General features: G+C 40.9%; 1 protein-coding gene across 1 annotated transcript in view; it reads right to left on the bottom strand.

Moving 5' to 3' along the window:
- LYST (lysosomal trafficking regulator) overlaps nt 1–19,850 on the bottom strand; it is a 3,825,950-nt gene that overhangs the window by 2,110,572 nt on the left and 1,695,528 nt on the right. Inside the window, exon 23 of the mRNA XM_044075805.1 lies at nt 10,856–11,033. Coding sequence (XP_043931740.1) covers nt 10,856–11,033 — 178 coding nt within the window. The remainder of the gene's footprint in view (nt 1–10,855; nt 11,034–19,850) is intronic.

Below are 19,850 nucleotides of genomic sequence, written 5' to 3'. Positions count from 1 at the left end.
AACATCTACATTTATGGTAGGTACAAAACTGTACTATGTTCTTCATCTCACATTGCTGCAGTCCTTACATATGGGTAGAATCCCAAAGCAGAGGTAAAGGGAGGCTGGCAAAATTATAAAGCATTGGGAGCTGCCAAAATGCCCTGTAAGATTGCAGTGGCAAATCCAGCTCTAGATTTGGAATAAAGAGGAAGGTGGTAGTGTTTAGAAAAAGTATGCACTGAACTCCAAGTAGCTGCTTCCAAAATATCTTTAGTAGCTACTCCCCTTAAAAAAGCTGTAGAAGTGGCAGTAGCCCTAGTGGAGTGAGGTCTGATTCCAGCCGGAACCTCCTTACCATGATGAGAATAACAAAAAGCAATACAAAATCCAATCCACTTAGAAATAGTTTGTTTTGAAACAGGTTTCCCCTGAGAACCTAAAGCAAAAGAAACAAACAACTGCTGAGACTGAACCCTTTAGTCCTGCTCAAATAATAACGCAACTGCCTGTGAATATCCAAAGTGTGCAAAATTTTCTCCCCTTTATTTTGGGGATCTGCATAAAAAGTAGGCAAATGAATTGATTGGTTCAAGGCCACCTTTGAAACCACTTTAGGCATAAAAGTAGGATTAGTACGCAGAGATACCCTATCCTTATGAAAAATTAGGAAGGGTCAACTGCCATAAGAGCCTGTAATTCAGAAACCCTTCTAGCAGATGTAATGGCCAACAAAAAAGCAGTCTTCCAAGACAAAAACTTTAACTCAGCAGTAGCTGCAGGCTCAAAAGGAGGTAAAGTAAGTTTTTCCAACACAAAATTGAGATCCCAGGCAGGAGTAGGAGCTCTACGTGGGGGTCTTATGTTCTTTGCCCCTCTAAGAAATTGCTTAAACAAAGGATGAGAGAATAATGGAGGGTCACAGTCATAGTGAGCAGAAATGGCTGCAGCATGAACCTTTATGGAGGAGAAAGACAAACCCTTGTCTAATAATTCTGTAAGATATTGAAGAGAAACACTTAAATCAGGCCTGGAAACATCAAAGCTCTTTGTTTTGCTCCAAAGTAAAAATCTCCTCCATTTACCAGCATAAACTTTCCTTGTACTAGGCCTTCTGGCCTCCAAAATAACATTCAAAACTTGTTGTGGAAGCTGCGAACCTCCAGGTTCTAGAACAGAATACGCCAGGCTGTTAGATGCAGGGACTGAATCCTGACATTGAGGAAATGATTGCCCTCCTGAGACAAAAGGTGCGGAATCAAGGCAAAGGCCATGGAGGCTCCCGTACTAAACTCCTCAGCAGAGGGTACCAGTGCTGTCGAGGCCAATCTGGAGCTATTAGAATCATGGAGGGCTTGTCTTGTCTGACCTTTAAGAGTACCTTGGGGAGGAGAGGCAGAGGCGGAAAGGCATAGACGTGAAGATTGCTCCAACTGAATGATAGAGCATCCACTTTCCAAGCTGTGGGATGAAACATTTTTGTGCAAAACTTTGGCAACTGGAAATTTAGTGGAGAAGCGAACAGATCTATGTCTGGAGTTCCCCATATCACTGTCAATTTTCGAAATACATGAGGATCCAATTTCCACTCGTGGGGATCCACTATCTGTCTGCTCAAAACATCTGCTAAGGAGTTCTGTGCTCCTGGTAGAAACCTTGCCGGAAGATTGAGGTGTAAACTGAGAGCAGTCTCCCACAAAATCATTGCTTGCCTGCAAAGAGGGTACGAATGGGTTCCCCCTTGCTTGTTGATGTACCACATGACAGTTGTGTTGTCTGTTAGAATCAACACTTGCCCTGGGTGAAGTAAATCCTTGAAAGCCATCAATGCAAATTGGACTGCTAACATCTCCTTCAAGTTGATAAGTAAATGTCTGGCAGGCCACGTGTCTTGCACCCATTTTCCATTGAGGTGTGCTCCCCAAGCCTTGTCCGAGGCATCTGTCATTAAAATCTGACTCGCCTCTGGTCGGGTCACAGAGAGTCCCTTGTTTAGGTGACATTCCTGAGCCCACCACAAAAATTCCTTTTGAATGCAAGGTATTATTTGAATGACAGTGTCCAGATCTTGGCAGTGTTGTGTCCATACATTTTTGAGATACCATTGTAGCTTCCTCATATGCAGTTTGGCATTGGGAAGCACCAGAATACAAGATGCCATGAACCCCAAGGCTTGAAGGACTGTCCTTGCAGTCAGCCTGGACCGTAGAGACAATTGATGGAAGTAAAGAGTAAGGTTCTTTTGCTTGTCCAGGGTCAAAAAGGCCATCTGGGAAGCTGTATTCAGTCTCACACCCAGAAAGCACATTTCCTGAGAGGGTACTAGACTGGACTTTGTTTCGTTCACAGAATACCCTAGGCACCTTAACACTGCCATCACATACTGTAGATGATGAAGAAGTTCGTACTTGTCTTGAGCCAGAATCAAGCAATCGTCCAAATAAGGATAAATTTGTATTCCTCTTAACCGTAAGAAGGCTATCACTGGAGCCAGAACCTTTGTGAACACCCTGGGCGCAGTAGATAAGCCAAAGGGCAATGCAGAGAACTGATAATGTAAAGTCCCAGCCAAAACGCAGGTATCTCCTGCAACTGGGCCTGATAGGAACATGAAGATAAGCCTCTTTGAGATCCAGAGTTACCATCCAGTGATCTTTGCCCAACAGAGGTAGAAGTTGTTGCAACGTCAACATTTTGAATTTTGGAATGTCCAGGTATGTGTTGAGGATAGATAAATCCAAAATTGGCCTCCAAGTGTTTCCTTTCTTTGGTACTAGAAACAGGCGAGAATAAAATCCTAGGCCCACTTCTGACAGAGGGACCTGCTGTATAGCCCCCATTTGAAGAAGTAAAGAAATTTGCTTGTGAGCCTCTACCCTTTGCTGAGGAGGAACGTCTGGCATGCCTTTGAAAGGAGGCACTGTATGGAAATAAAACTTGTAGCCTCGGTCTATAATGTCCAACACCCATTTGTCCTGGGTGATTAAAAGCCAGTTTTGCTTGAAGAGTGCCAACTTTCCTCCCAAAGGAGCTGCCAGACAGGAAGGATTTGGCAGCTGAAGATGCAGGTCATTGGGCCTGTTTACGAAAGGACTGGCCCCAGCCCTCACCTGTAGATTGTGCAGGTGAACTCCATGTTCTAGGCCTGAAAGAACTCTGAGCTCTGCCCTTACCACGTCTAGATCTACCCCTAGACTGTAAATCAGAAGAAGGATAAGCCAATCCCTTAGTAGGCCAATTCCTGCTAAACTTAGGAGGCTGCACCTGCAAAAAATCTTTAACAGTCTGCATAGACTTAGCCTTGTCTTCCATTTTCTTCAAGACAGACTCCACAGGAGAACCAAACAAAACTTCAGACTGTAAAGGAGCATCCAAAATTCTAGTTTTAACATGCTCTGACAAATTCTGATCCTTAAGCCAGGCGTGCCTGCGAATAACTGAACCAGTGGCAGCCACCCTGGAAGAAGCCTGTAAAGCATCGAAACCACACTGCAAAGAATGCTTACCCACCTGTTCAGAAGCATGTACCAAATCCTGTAATTCTTTACATTCTATGCCCTCTGCCAAAGCATCTACTTTAGATTTTAGTTGAGAAAGGAGAAAATTCTGATACTTCAACATATGAAACTGGCAATTCAAAGCCCTCATTGCTAAAGTGGAAGAGGTATACACTTTCTTACCCCATCTATCCAAAGCTCTAGCATCTTTATCTATAGGAACTGGATTCTTTACAACAGAAGCCCTGACACAACTTAGGTCCCTGGCTAATAGTTTCTGGGTCAGCCCCTGGACTCTTATACAGATATTTATGAGCCTCAGGTACTCTGTAATACCTATCTGGCTTAACTGGCGCAGGAGGCAGAGAGTCTGGATTAAGGGAAGCCTCGGAGAAAACGTCTTGAACAACATCCAAAACAGGAGGTATAGCCAAGGGCCTATGTTGTGGTAAAAACAAAAATTCCCTAAGCCTCTTTCGGGAATCTGAGAAATCCTGACCTTCCCATTTAAAATGTTCCCTCATAGAATGCAGGGTTTCTGAAAAAGAAAAATCCTCTGGAGGAGAAGCAGAAGGAGTGGAATCCTCTGCATCTGAATCAGAATAAGGAGGAAAATCCTGAATGTCTTCAGCCGAAGACTCTGAGTAATCTGAAGCCTGCTCCAAACTTTCCACCTCTGGTTCCACCCTAGGTCTCTTATCAGGAGGGGGCATAGAACCTCTGATTAAAGAAATTAAATCTTCTGCCATTTTAAGCATGTGTTTTTTAGGCACAGAACCTGCAGAACTAGGACTGACACCCGTGGAAGGCAAACCAGGCCTGCTCTTGGAAGGAGCCCTAGAGACAGAAGGAGAAGGCCTAACTACCTTAGGCAAGGAAGGGAGAACAGCAACCTGAGAGGCCCCCTCAGCCTGGCCTGACTCCTGAGAGGCCACATCTTGCAAAATTAAAAAAGCGACACCCGACTACGTCGTGCTCAGGTCCCAAACAAGGAATACAAAGAGAGTGGTAATCCCTATGCGGTATCTGTTTCCCACAAGAAATACAATTATTCACTTTTTCTGACATCCGGAATTAACTGAGGCAAGAAAAAACTAAAATATTCCCCAACGGGGTACTTAGCCCAACTTGGTTTCGGTCTGAAACTCAGAATACGAAAATTTCAGAACGCCGAACGGCACTTGCAACGCTGCTTCTGCATCGGACCATGCAGCAAAAAAGACTGAGGATATGACGTCGGTCATGCGCTTTTATACCCTGATGCTCTGATGTCAGATCTAGGCGCCCATGACCGACGTCAGCCTAATACTTTGGTATTCGGGCCGACCGAGGACAGCGGACTACCCATATGTAAGGACTGCAGCAATGTGAGATGAAGAACATCCAGTGTTGTCTCAGTCTTGTCTCGGTCTGAAAGGAGTCACCAGAAGCATCTTTGGCAAGCCCAGCTTGATCTTTAGATATCACAGGAAAGGGGGAGAGCATAGAGGAACATTCCAGATCATGAGAAAGAAAATGTGCCTGCTTTCCAGGTCTTTTTTATAAGGTGTCGTAGAACAGATTTTCTGTTGAGACAGGAGGCAAACAGATCTACTTGGGGAGTTCCCAGAGATGGACAATCTCCCAGAAGATCTCTGAGTGCAGCATCTACTTGTGAGGGCCTATCCTGAACAGTGTCTGCTACTGTGTTCAGCTTGGATGAAATGTATGTGGCTTGAAAAGTGAGGCTGCTTTGCATTACCAGTTCCCAAGCAATGATGCCTAGTCTGTGCACAGGGTATGACATTATTCCCCCTTGTTCGTTTATATATCATATCATGATGGTGTTGCCTGTTATCATTAACTGGGGGTCAGAGATCCACAGCTGACTTAAAGCTTTAATAGCATTTATTAGAGCTATCATCTCCTTCAGATTTATATGCTTGTTCCAGAAAAGAGGTTCCCACATCTCCTCTGAACTTTGAGAGATTGCCCACATGCAAAGTCCACAGAGTTTGTTCTGAATGAGTGAGCAGGAGAAGGGGAAAATCCACCTCTACCAAGAAGCCTGCTACTAATGGTGTCCCGCAAAGCTCAATACCGGGACATCTCCTGTTCGAAATATACCTCTCTGAGGTCAAGGCAGAAAAAGAAAACCTCTGGCTGACCAAATTTGCTGACGAAGGCAAACTGGGTACAAACGAATCCTCCAAAAATGTAGATAATTTCCAGGATGTCTGACACAGACTGGTGCCATAGCCATGGCCTAAAATTCATTGCAAAAAAAAACTGCATAATTATAATCCTTTGGAAAGATGACTACCCCTGCAAATTACAGCACTGACAACATGCTCCTTACAGTAGACCCTGTGGTAATGGACTTGGGACTTAGGTTGACAACAAGCTGAACTCAGATAACCATGTGTCCATGGTGGTAAGAAAATCCTTCTGCATGGCACAGCTTATAAGTAAGAGCATGGTAACCAGATTTAAGAAGATCACAGTGCCACTATACTCAGCCCTCATTAGACCAATAATCATGTGCCCTTTGGCATAGCATTTGAAACAGCTGGAACGGCCACAGGTTCCTCACTAAAACAATACAGGGTATAAATAACATCTCCTGTAAGGACCTCTTTTAAGTCATGTCTCTGTACTCGGTCTCCTACATACTACTGAGGGGCGATCTATGTTTAACCTACAAGGCATTCTTTGATCCAGCCCCGATGGATTTGCTGCATAATAGCAAAACAAACAGCACTAGAATTACCAAAGCCAGGGATCTAAACCTTCTCTGTGACATAAAATATGTTGGAGGAATAGGTATGTGTCTCAGAGATTACCCCTTCTCTGGAACAGACTACCCATTCATGTAAAGCAGACCTATTTCTTAAGCCCACTGAAATGCAGTTTAGATCAATGGATGGGGAAATCACAAATTCACCTCTCGTTTGTCACCTGTGTCCTTAATGGACAAGGGCAGCCTGCAGATGCCCTAAAGCACAGGCATATACCAAAGCTGTTCTAGTTTAGTTGAGTGAATGGCTAGGCTTAAAAAGACTCCAGAGCTGTTAGCCTAGCAAATTCTTATGATCCCATGAGAAAATAGGAGGTCTAGATTTAGTAAGACTTGATTGCCCACCATAGTAGTTCCTTCCTGATGAAGTGGAGCACTGAAATTTGAAAGTATAAGGGATGATGACGCAAAACCCAGACTGATTTTGAGGTACCCCAGGATTTTCCTTGCGTATAGTCTGTCAAACAATACCATTAGGATGGACAAAGATAGGTAATACAGATTTTTCAGAAACTCTCTTGCAGTGGACATTGATGGGCCAGGTTCATGAAGTGAAGCTGAAAAGATAACACTTTGTCTGAAGGGAGGTGAACAGTGAAGAGACACATGCGTCTAGCATATCCCCTAGAAACATTAACCTATGACTGGGGTTTAAACAAAGATTTTTTCAGATTTAATTTGAAACTCAGGCTATTAGAAAGATCAATACTGAACTGAGCTGCTAGAGTACCTTAGAAGGAGCTGAAATGAGGCAATCATCCAAACATGGGAAACATACCTCTCAACTGTACAGATTTTCATAGAATGTCCAGATTTTTGCCTCATATTTTTGGTCCATTTTTCATAAAATATTGGTTTTCTGGTAAATTAGTGGCAAACATTAAAGAATGAAGTTAGAAAATAAAGACAGACATTTGTGTTTCAGACTTCATACCCTTCAGAGAATTCATGCTAATGCAAAACCTGTTATTCTATCAACTTTCTAAGTTTGTAAAAGCAATATTTAAAAATTGTCCCTATTTTTGGGCCTTTGTCCCACTTTCATTTATGGCTTTTTCCAGATTTCTTGCTCTAAGAGATTGAGAGGTATGAAGTGGTAAAATATGGATTTTCTGAAGTCTGCAAAAGGCTATGACCACTGCTAGGTACTTTATGAAAACTCTTGCAGCAGTAGAAAGACCATAAGGAAAAATGTAAACTAAACATACACTCCCAGTGCAAGAATCTTGTGCAATGTATGTCCTTTTTATGAACTGGTGTGTGCAGGTAAGTATCTCTGAGGTCTAGAGTGACAGGAAAGGCCTTGGAAAACGGACGACAAAATAGAGTTTGTAAAATAAGCATCCTGAATTTTTGGACCAAAAGAAAGGTGTTTAGCTTTTAAATGTCCAAAATTGCTTTCTAAGTGCTCTCCTTTATGGGAACCAGGAACATTCTTAAATAAAAGCCTTCACCTCTTTGGAACTGAGGCAGGATTTCAGAAAACAGTTGGATTTGATTTTCTGGAGGAAGAGAGATCCCTGACTGAGATGGAAGGGATGACCACTGCAGTCTCTAACTATTCTGGATTATATTTAGAAGCCAGGCATCTGAAGTAATCTGTCTCTAGTCATGAAGACAGCATGCAGCAGGAGAGAGATTTCTTGGAATTTGGAAAGAACAGCTGGGGAGAGATAGTAGCCATTGAGACTTCTTTTGAAAGCAGTGCTCTTGGGAATCTATCACCTCTTTTTGAGTCTCACTGACATTTCTTCTTCTATTTTTGTTTGGAAGGTTTTTGCTCCGTAGCATATCGCCTACTCTGAGGTGATCTCTGCCTAACATATAAAGCTATGTCAAACCCAGAGCTGTTGGACATGCTACACCTAAAGAAATCCCAAACCCTCTGAGCTACACGCTCTAGGGACCTAAACCTTGTCACCACAATAAACAGGACATGCTGGAGGGATAGATTCCTGTCCCAGAGACTTCCCATACTCTGGAATAGGCTACCCATCTATGTCAAGCAAAGATCTTCATTAGCACTCTTCAAGAAAAATCTTGATGAGTGGATGGGAAATAGGAAATACACCCTGGGGATCACTTCTGTGTCTCTGCTGGACAGTGGCACAGGAAAATAACTTTCTTGGGTGGCGTAAGCCAGAGAACCTTGTTGGCTAGGCTTACGTAGGCCCTTGGGCCGATAGCCTAGTACCTACCTATGAACCTGCCGATAGCCTAGTACCTACCTATGAACCTATGGTTTAAAATGCTTTAGAAAAAAATGACCAGAGGAAGAAGGGCAATTAATCTGATATTCAGGGGCATGGACAAAGAGTTGTTTGACTCCTTGCATCAACTTTCCCCTCATATCCCTTCTGAGATTCTGACACCTCCTTACCATCCCACTTGAAATATTCTTTCATCTTACAGTTTGTGTCTCATTGGTTTTAAACTCACAAGGAATAGGAGAGAATAACTGTGACGTGTAGTCCAGACCTCAAGATTTATCACAGAATGATCCTCTCCTTCTGAGGAAGAGGGGGGATTCTCATTATCTTAACTGGGGTAAAAACGGGAAGACAAGACTGGAAAGACTGTATTGCCTTAAACAGGCCTTGGGGAAAAAACTGAACTAGTTTCCTTCAATAGCTTTTGGCATAGAGGTGGTGGAAAGAGGGGACAAATGTTTTGTCTTTTGAGTTATATTTTTACATGATCGCCAGCCTTAAAGATTTAGGGGTAGAACTCAAAGGCTGGACCCTCCATAAGGAATCTGGCTATGTTTGCCCTCATCAAAACTTTGTGAATATCTTCCTCACACTGGCAACAATTCTACATTTTTCTCTTCTTGTCAGCAGCCTGACATACAGTCTGATAGGGCGTGCTTAAATCCTTGGCCTTAGCTAACCTCAGAGGAATCATGTTAGAGGGACAGGAGAGAGCAGGAGTGACTGTTTGAGGGCTGCAAAAGTACCTCAACTGATTCGCCAGTCCCAGATAATAGAAAAGATGTGGGAAGTCCAGGCTTTTTCAGCAACCTATTTTACAGGAGGTCTGCCAAATGGGAGTCAGTCGCTACAGTCTCTCATGGCTCAAGTTAAGGGAATTTTGCATACTGCTTATGGTACAGGGAATAAACAAAAGGCAAATCTGACATGACCATGTATAGTGTCAATGCTCTAAATATACAAAACACAAAAATAATGGCATCCTTGTACGGAATCTGTCTGCCACACATTTATTTTCCTGACAAATATAAGCAGTTTCACATAAAATTTTCCACAAAAAAAAGGAAATACTGCAGAAACATGGGTTACTAAACAGACGTAAAGTCTGTACAAGTATACATACAGCACGAAAGTTCTGATTTTTGGAGAGCCTTTTATACCAGCATATACTCGGTTATAAGATTGGACATATGATGCACAGGGAAGGAGCCCAAAGTTTTGTAGACTGGCCAGAAATCCTATACTTGGCAGGATACATCCCATACAGCTATGGTTAATTCAACAGTGATCTAATGAAGAGTATGCACATTTGTCTGCAGCAGTTGTCAAACCTCTGTTAAATGTTTACCTTTAGACTATCAGCAACTGTACTTGGTGAAGGCAACTAATGGAGTGAGGTAGCTGCTGGTAATATTTTCATTTTTCACTATGGGATGTGTGATCGGGTTTGTGCTGTGAAGGAAAAATGATCTGATAATATTTCAGCCACATAGGGAGTAAATATAGGTAGGTGAACATGCATGTTTTAAAGCTTTTTCAGACTTTTTTTTTTGTTATACATTTACTAGTTTTGAGCAACATGAATTCAGAATTTGCTTCTCAGAACTTTATAACTGCTTAGGTACAGTGGCATGGCTCAGCACAGTGGGAATTATGCCTTTCTTTCTTTCTGATTACAAGGGGTAGCAGCAGTATAAAAAAATTTCTAGTCCACTACAGGATGCTGCCAGTAATCCCATCTCCCACTTCTCAGGGAAGGAACAAATGAGAAAAAAGGGAAGGTCTGATTGTCACTGAGGGAGACACAGCTAAAACATATTAAAACAATTTTAAAAACATTTTTAGCAGTGGAACACTGTAACTTAAATGGCTGGACTCCATATTAACTACTGAAAACATTACTTCAATCAGTTATATAAACTCTAATTCTAGCCCTCTCCTTTTGTCTGTGCCATCATAAAGGACTCACTATGCCTTCTCCTTGGTCTTTGTTTTATTCTTCGCTACATCCTCCCATATCTTAATTTATCTTGCTTTATTTTTCTCTTGAAATAACTAGTTTAATTAATTTAAATATTTAAGAAGTCTGCTCTTTGTAAAACAGGGAATTTAAAAGTGACTGTTGAAAATCACACACTGAAACAGCGAGGCTGGCACTTGTATAACCTGTAAATTACTGTAGTGAGAGGAGTACTTTGCAGATGACCTCAGGAAAAAAATCCTAGTGAACAAAATATGTTAAACACACTGCTGTATCTATTTACTTTTGTTACATATTCATTGCAAAGTGTACTCTCTGAACTTGCAAGCATGCTTTTTTCTATACTTTTTCTGTACATGCTTTTAAACTTTACTAGAAAGATGTTTAAGCTGAAAAGTTTTATTGCACTTACTTTGATAACTCCCTGTTGTATTAGAGGAGATGGATGGTTGACAAGGACTATCAAAGCATCTGGCTGAATTAGTTTATCCAATACTTCTCCTAACATAACATCTGGCAAGAGGAGTAGAATGCCACGTAAAAGTTCATATAACCCACAGCAGATAAGCACCAAGCAGTCTTCTGTAGATCTAACAAGACAAGAAGACACTGTTACACAAATAAAGGAACAGGTACAGGCACAGTAATCTTGCACTCATGGAAAATGCTAGTCCAGTACTACATAAACAGCCTTGAACCCTACTATGCTCAAACCACACCTTTAAAAAAGTCTCACAGAATATTATACATTGGAGTCTTCAAAACAGATCGTTAAGTAAGTGATAAGAGACCTGCAGGCACTTTTTTTCTTGGGGTAACATATTTCTGTGTGCAACAGTTGAACAGTATGCGTTCTGGACTGTCCTACTTTTTTATAATCAAAATTAAGATTCTGACACTCCTTTAATCAAAAGTTAAAAATTACTAGGTAAAATGCTTAGACACACATTTTGAGTTGTTCTGTTAACATAAATCTACATTAAAGAAATGACACTATATATAACACTAGGTAGCTTTTAATACAAAACAGTGAAACTAATTTAGAGTGCTTCAAGATTTAAAACACAATGTTTTAGGTAAAGTGCTATACTTCAACAGCTTGTTTTTTAATATTAAGCTTAAAAGAACTGTGATACACTTAACTGTACTTTTTAAACAAGCTTCCTTTTTAAAAATGGAAGAATTTGTGGATAAATGCTAAACTTCAGAAATAAGGCTGCAGTACTGTGTAGTGCAAAGTAAAGAACTCAGTAATCTGCTTATTGTATTATGATGTACAGTGCCTGGACTCAACAACCAGTACTTTCCTCAGTCTCTTTTGAGGGAAAATAATTCCTCGCATATAGCCTCAGTTTGGGTGGCCACGGTGGTGCAGCGGTTACAGTTGTCGCCTCACAGCAAGAGGTTCTCTGGTTCAATCCTCGGCTGGGGTGCCTTCTGTATAGAGTCTGTATGTCCTCCCTGTGGTCGCGTGGGTTTCCTCCAGGTGCTCCGGTTTCCTCCGACATCCCAAAGACATGCTGTAGGTGGATTGGACATTCTAAATTGGCCCTAGGTGTGAGTGTGTGTATGTGTGTGCCTACTGTGGAAGGTTGGGCGCCGGGCTGGCAACTCGACACTGTAAAAACTCCACTGCCAATCATGAGCGGACAGGTGATCCGCTGTGGCAACCCCTAACTGAGAAAAGCCAAAAGAAGAAGATATAGCCTCAGCTTATTCTTTGACAATGGCTGAACAATATCTTGGCTTACAGGTAATTTTTTTCAGTTTACAGTGTTTGACGGGACAGAACCTAGAGTATAAGTAATAAAGAGTTTCTCAAGTCTTTTTAATGCTACCAAGGTTAACTTAAAATCCTTACTTTGGATGCTTTCAGCTTCCCTGGTAGGCAACTAGACAGACATGCATTGAAAGCATTACATACAGACTTTGTTGACATGTTTGAGTTAACCACACTATAGCTTCTGGGTAAAGACTATCAAAAGATCAGCTTCAGATAAAATGGTATCTGGGGTGGTAGGTACATACTCTGGAGTGGTTATAACAAACTTTGGAACATACTAGTGTTATCAAAACGTTAGAGTATACTGAGCCACATCTCTTAGGCAAATCAAATGTTATAAGATACTGAAAGGCTCAAAGGAAATCCGAGACAGCGAGAGCCCCATAAGGATGGCAGCATCAGAAGATGCTTCCTACAGTGGCAGACTGGACACAATTCCTTCAGCAAATATATTATTCAGAAAGCAGCACAGCCAGACTGGCATACTTTTAGAAAAGACTAGAAAGTGCAGTTGAGTAATAACTCAAACAGTAGGTGACTGACTAATCACTCCTGCAGTATTATTAATCATTGGGATATCCTGTCAGTGATAAACAAAGAGCCGGACAGGATACAAAAGTCTAGGCATCTTCCTCTCATGTCATACATCCAATGTATGCCCAAATTGCACCAAGGCTTCACGGTACATAAGGGGTGTATGACTGCAAAGTACCTCTGGAACAAAAAAAAAAAAAAAAAAAAGAAGAATGCAGCATCTCTATGATTTTTGTCAAGGTTGTATGAATAATTTAGTGGCAAGGCATATACATGACAGTTACCACCACCATGTGGATAATTTAAAGTTGTTTGTACTTCTACTACATTGTTGGACCTATAATAGACAGACGGATATCAGAGAGGCACAAAAAAATTGTGGATTTTTTTGTTAATATGGACTACAGGTACTTAAAAGTTCTGGTACAAAAGAGTCCGTAAATTAAACTGTACAACAAACTACTACAAGTGGAACTGAATCTGCATTATAACTTTAAAAAAATGTGTTAGTAAGGGAATTTCACCAAGGGTTTTATGTATAGACAAACCTCCTTCTAACACTTTTGGTGCAGATGAGACACAATATCAGGAACACTGGATGGCTGGCACACACTTATGCACCATGACTTGGTTACAAATATTGATAGACATGAGACCAAACAGCGGAAAATAACTGAAAAAATTAAACATATTTATGATGAGCTCAGCACTAAACACATGAAGCGATGCACAAGCTGTAAAACAGATCAACAAAAAGGAATCGGACTAAATAGAATTTAAGAAAAAGAAATATGAATGTGACACTAAGGACTTTAGATTTAACCAGATATACAAACAGCAATAGAGAAGATGATGGCAAAATGTACTTCTCGCACAGGAAGCAGTTCATCAGGGGAAAGTAGTGATCCTACAGATAATATGCATGGGGAACGGGTTCCTATCACGTAGTCGAACTTTTACAAGTTCATACCACATATGGTCGAGACCATACGTTCGAATTTGTAAAAATTTGAGCATTTGAATGGAAATCTCCGTAAGCGGAGGTTTTCATTCACTTCAATGTGGTGCAATCTCGGAGTTGGTATATTTAAGTAGCTGGCGGTGTGTGTGTGTGTGTGTGGGGGGGGTGCAAGTTATTGTTTTGTCCATTGTGTAGGGTTTTTTTTTTTACATACTCAAAGTTCTGTAACTTCAAACATAATGGTTCGACTATTAGGTGTTCGGAGTTACGGAACTTCGACTATGTAATATAAACCCATGGGGAACATACCTGAATGGTGAGATCTGAACAACAGAACCATCTGCAAATGGCAGCAAATCAACCAAACAGAACATATGCAGGAGTGTTGAATATTACAAGTACCCAAAAAAGAGAATGAAATTCGTGAAAAACTGAAATACCGTACATGGAGTAATTCAACAATGCAGGGGGGGACATGTCAGAGGAAGAGGGCAATGAAACAATCAGTAAATTCAGAACACAGGCAATTTTTTTTACTGAACTTGAAGAGTATATTAGATGTTTAAGAACAGTGAATGAAACTAGTTCATTGGACATAATTAGTCTAATTATATATAACTGAACAAATGCAAATTATCTGATATAATGGCTTGAAATTTGACCTACACTAATTCCTAAGCAAACAGATTTTGAATTCACTGTCTTTAGATTTAAGAAAGCTATAGTTGAAGGTATATTTTGATAAATATCAAAATAAAGGTGAAATTAATAGTTTGAGTAGATTTGATGAAATTGATGAATTAAGGTTTTTGTCATTATATGATTATGAGTTCAATGAAAGTAACGGTGAAGAAGATGAGCATGGCTATATATAATCTTATGCAACAATTTATGATCAAAGGCAAAACTGAATTTTTACCTCCTTTCCCAAATGTAAACATTAATATTTTTTCATGTAATACTGAATGAAATGATTAAGGAATATGAAAATGCATTAAGTGGCGAGTAAATATAATCTTATAAAACAAGAATGGAATGCCCTTAAAGATATACAAAATAAAAAATCTAATGATAAAACCTTCAGATAAGTGTTCTAATGTTATTATGGATAAAGAAAAATATAAAAATATGTGCAAAGATATATTAAATAAATTAAATTGTTATGAACAATTACCCAATGATCCTATTTTGCAATATCAGAATAATAAAAAAAAACTTTTAAATAAATCAGAGTGGTTATATTTCTGAAAGTATTTTATGTACTTCCTAAGGTACATAAGAATTTCTATAATCCAGGACGAAGACCAAATGTACCAGGAATAAATGGTTTATTGGAACTTCTAGAGCGAGTTTTGAATTAAATTCTTTGGTCATATGTAAAAAATTGATTTCTTTATTTTAGATAGTGCTGACATGACTGATAAAATGAAGGATGCAGAATGGGAAGGAAGACTTGTGGTTATCATGTGATGTGAAAGATCTACATGGCAGTATAAAACAAATGTGGCTTACACACTTTGCAAAAAGTGTCAGGAGACATGTCAAAAAGTAATTGTATCACAGAATTAGTAGAATTTGCATCAACCCATAATTACTTTAGTTGTAATAAACAATTTAATATAGAGAACAAAGCTACAGCAATGGGTGCAGGATTTGCATCATCACATGCAATATTATTTATGTGAGAATTAGAAACTGAATATATTAACTCATATAGAAATATTTTAAAATAATAAACCCAGAGCTGTTGGACATGCTACACTTAAAGAAATCCCAATCCCTCAGAGCCACATGCTCCAGGGATCTAAACCTAGTCATCACAATAAACAAAACATGCTGGAGAGATAGGTTCCTGACCCAGAGACTCCTCAGACTCTGGAATAGATTGCTCATACATGTCAAGCAGAGTGGCCCGCTTCAAAAGGTATCTTGACAATTGGATGGAAGAAAGGAAATTCACTCCGGGGATCACTTCAGTCGCCCTGCTAGACATGGGTCCATGGAAGTAAATAGTGTGGGAAGAAATAGCCAGGGAATTGTTATGGCTAGGCTTGTATAGGCCCTAGGGCTGATAGCCTAGTACCAACCTATGTACCTATAAAGCGCTTTCATTTTACAGATGATTTGATAATATTAGCATTGATAATGATATGAGAAGCATTAATAAAAAAATAATTTGGATTTTTCATTTGATGCACAGAAATTTGAAATATGATTTTTGGATATATTCTTATTTCATGACAATAATCAAATTAAGTGGAAAATAGCAAGGAAATATGCATTATGAATTTTTTGCATGCTGAAAGTGTTCATAGTAAAAAAAATATTTTTTTCCTTAAGGACAGATGTTACGAACAAAGGCCATCATGATGAAAAGCATTATTTACAATAAATGAAACAAGAGATGGGTAATATGGGTCAAACAGTTCAAAGCTTGCAGGCTGAAAGAACCTGATGCGAACACCCGCTTTCCAAATCTGTCCCAACACTCTCAATTCATGGCTGGGAGGGTAGACAGATAAACTCTGCTCCAACTCTTTCTTGGTGGTGGCAGCCACCACAACTGCATCAACAGGAACGGCCTTGAACCAGAAGGCTTTGTCCAAAGGTGGACTTAAATTTATCAGCTCTTTGGGTACTGGCTCCACTGTATCGGGTACCTTCCAGGCCCTGCTGGTGATAAGGTTGATTAAAGGGTCAGCTGGGGGGGCACACCCAAGAGGTAGATGGGCCCGTGCCGAAAGTCTCCATGAATACAGTTTCCTCAGAGGATGGGGGCTGGGCAGAACAACTGCCCTTGACCTTAAGGATCTCCAGTATGTCTCCAAAGAGACGTCATCAGGCAGCGACCATGGGGACCCAATCCCCTTCATCAACATCCATGTCTTTCATGACAGACTATGGCCATAAGGGAGTCCAGATGTCTCCTTTTACATGTCCTCTTCTGAGGCACTTCCTTCATGGAAGGATCAGGGGAAGACTTGAAAGAGGAAGGGACCCCTATGGGGGAAACTCCCTCCTGTAGGCTAGACCTGACAGGCAGACTGGAAGCAGAATGAGGGTGTCTGCTCAAATTCTGAGGAAGGAGCAGGGTGAGTCAGACAGGCCAGCAAAGAGGGATCTTTCCGCTGCCCAGAACGCAAACGGACTGGACGAGGTCCCCTCCCCTGCTGATAAAACCACAACAGAGGAGGGAGCAGACCTTGCCAGAACCCCCAAACTTCTGGATAGTGCCAGTCTGGAGCTATCAAGCGCCGAAGCACCAAGGGGCAGAGAATGGTCAGAGAGGCCCGAACCAGCACTCCACTGACTCCGGGGCGACAACTCGGACCAGTGGCCTCACCTGTCCCAGTAAAATGGAAACAGAACTGGCCATGGATCCTGATGAGGGGTAGGGACAAAAGAGGTCCCAGAAATTCCCATCACCTCTATGCAGCATACCTGCCCCTCAGAGTCCAATCTTTGGGAGGTCGGACAAGGAAAAGGTAAGTGAGAAGAAGGAGAAGGCTCCCTATGCCTATGGGCCAGGGAAGCCAAAAGCCCTGACTCAATTTGTTTAGAAAGGACCACATCATCCTGTCCATGTTGGCAGGCAGGATGCTCCTGGAGGATTGGGAGGAAATGCAGAACCTAGCTGGAGACCCATGTCAGGACCACGAAGATCTTCTCATACTGTCTGGAGAATGGGCCCTGCATGGAGGGGTAAACAACTGACCCTTCTCGAAGAGACTGAAGGAAAATCCTACACAACAATGGGATCCCACAAGGGTCTCGGATCTGACAGAATCGGGTCTGAGGAAATGTGACAATCTGAGGAAGAAGATCTCGAATCCCTCAGATCCCACAGGGTTGGATCCCTGACAAATGCGGTCTTCCTCTGATTCAAATGCTTCGAACTAGAAGCGTTGGATGCAGGAGTCGAGGCCAAGGCCCTCAGATCAAAAGACCTAGAACCAGAGGCCTTGGATCTGGGGGTTGACTCTCTGGAAGCCCTTGGATCCGACACAGCTAAGGCTGGAGTCGGATCTGGGGACCTGGGATCTGACAGCCTGGCTAGCTTAGAAGGAACCTCCCCTAAGGAAGAGGAAGAAGAGGGATCCTTTCTTTTATGGCCAGAGGGGCCCGACTTGGTCGAGGGTTCTTTGAACAGGGGACCCCCTCCCTTAACCAAGTCTTTTAGTAAGAGCTTGTTCCAGCAGTCGACCAGGGCTCTGGGTTTGAATGCCGCATTCAACTTCCAGATGGTTGTCATGGAGACAGTAAAGGAACTCCTCCTGCGAGTCAGAGATAGGCATCTTCCGACCACATGATGAGCACCTCTTGAAGCCTAAGGATTTCTCCAACATGGAGACAAGCTGAGGCAACCAAAACCAAGGGAACAGCCGAAGGATAGAACCACAAACAGGCCAACAATCAAAATCCCAAAGTTTGTCCTAACTGAAAACACACATTAACTAAACCCAAACAAGCAACAGAAGTCAAGGAAACCAAAACCAGTAAGAACCACCCCAGAAAGGGATTACAACTGCTCTAAGAAAAAACAAAATAAAGGCACCAAAACTAAACGGATGAAAGGATTTATTAATTAAACAAAAAACTAGGCAAAAACTATAGAAGAGGTTTAAGAAGTTAAATTTAAGTTAAAAAGAAGAAAAAATTCCAAAAAGAAGCGCACCTACTCACAAAGTAAGGGAATACCCTGAGGAGCTGAGCAATGTGTGTCTTACATGCAAAAGCAGCAAATGAGATTTGAGGGGTTGGAGGGCAGCAGATCATTATGGGAGGGGAGGAGCTTGAGCTAAGCTGTTGTCTAAGAGTGCCAGCTCAGATCCAATGTCGGATCCTAGACCCATACGTGATGAATGGTGACTAGGATAACATCAGAACAAATTATGTACAAATTGTTTAATAAAAGCTGCACATAATTACAGTTTTCAGATGCTCCATATAAATTATATAGTTATTAACGTGTGGTAGATCAAGGCACAAAAGGTAATGTCAGGTCATCCAGACAAGGATGGTGAACCTTTAAAATCTGTGTTTTTACAAACGGTTATGGTATACGCAGAATGCAGCTATAATAAGAAAATATGGGCATATAATATTGGCAGATGAAAATTTACAGGAAGTGTTACCAACAGTACCAAACTCTGTACTTAGACGTGGCCCAAGTTTATTTGGTAAGTTGGTCCCAGTCAAAAAGTTGAACCTGTCAAACAACCAGGTGAAAAGAAGAAACAAATGCTGCAGTACGCCAGTGTTATAGACAGAGGCACTACAAAACTAATGGTATGCTACACCAACATGGATTGTGCAACTGAAGGTATATTACTGCATTTATTGGTAAGTGCAATCAAATATATATATATATATATATATATTGGGGAAACAAAAAGAAAAGTTACATCGATATGGTATTCTTCAAGGTTAAATGAATAATTTAGTGTTGAAGTATATACATGACAGTCAACACAATGTGGATAATTTAAGTTTTTTTGTAATTCTACAACATCCAACACATCTGTGATGTAATATTACAACTTGGCTATTGAAGAAAGTTATTTTATTTAAAAAAAATAGGACTTATAAACCTTATGGTTTATTAAACACAGATATAAATCAGAGTTGTTTTATTTGAGTATTATCACTTTAAGAATCAGAAGCAACTGAACTGAATTATGTTGATTATTTATATAGGATATAATGACTGAATGACTTATCCCCTAGAAGGTTGGCAAGCCAAGGCACCAGGGATTTTTTAATGTGAATAATAATAAAAGTGTTTGGTACTTACGCATTATCACAACCACGTTCGGAGCAGGAAAAGCGGCCTATTCCCAAGCCCTTCTCATGCTTTAATATGATGGTAAAGTTAATTTGCAAGTGTGTGTCACTGACGACTCTGTCATTAAAGTGACTTTTCTTTCAACAGATTTTGCTGTATGAGGAAATGAAAGCCCAAATAATTTACCGCTGTCAATCAAGTCGAGAGCACGTAAGTACTGGTAGCTGTTTACAGTTGCCCAGTTTCTAAGAAACGTTTTAACAGCAGTGTGTAAAATTTGTCCCTATTTTGGGGGCCTTTGACGCAACATAATTTTACAAATTTCCACCCATTTCATCTGGTAA

This window comes from Protopterus annectens, chromosome 1.part1, assembly GCF_019279795.1.
Source record: "Protopterus annectens isolate FY-2018-M chromosome 1.part1, PAN1.0, whole genome shotgun sequence".
NCBI lineage: Eukaryota > Metazoa > Chordata > Ceratodontiformes > Protopteridae > Protopterus > Protopterus annectens.
Note: the sequence above shows the minus strand (reverse complement) of the source record. Positions and strands in the feature narration are given on the sequence as shown.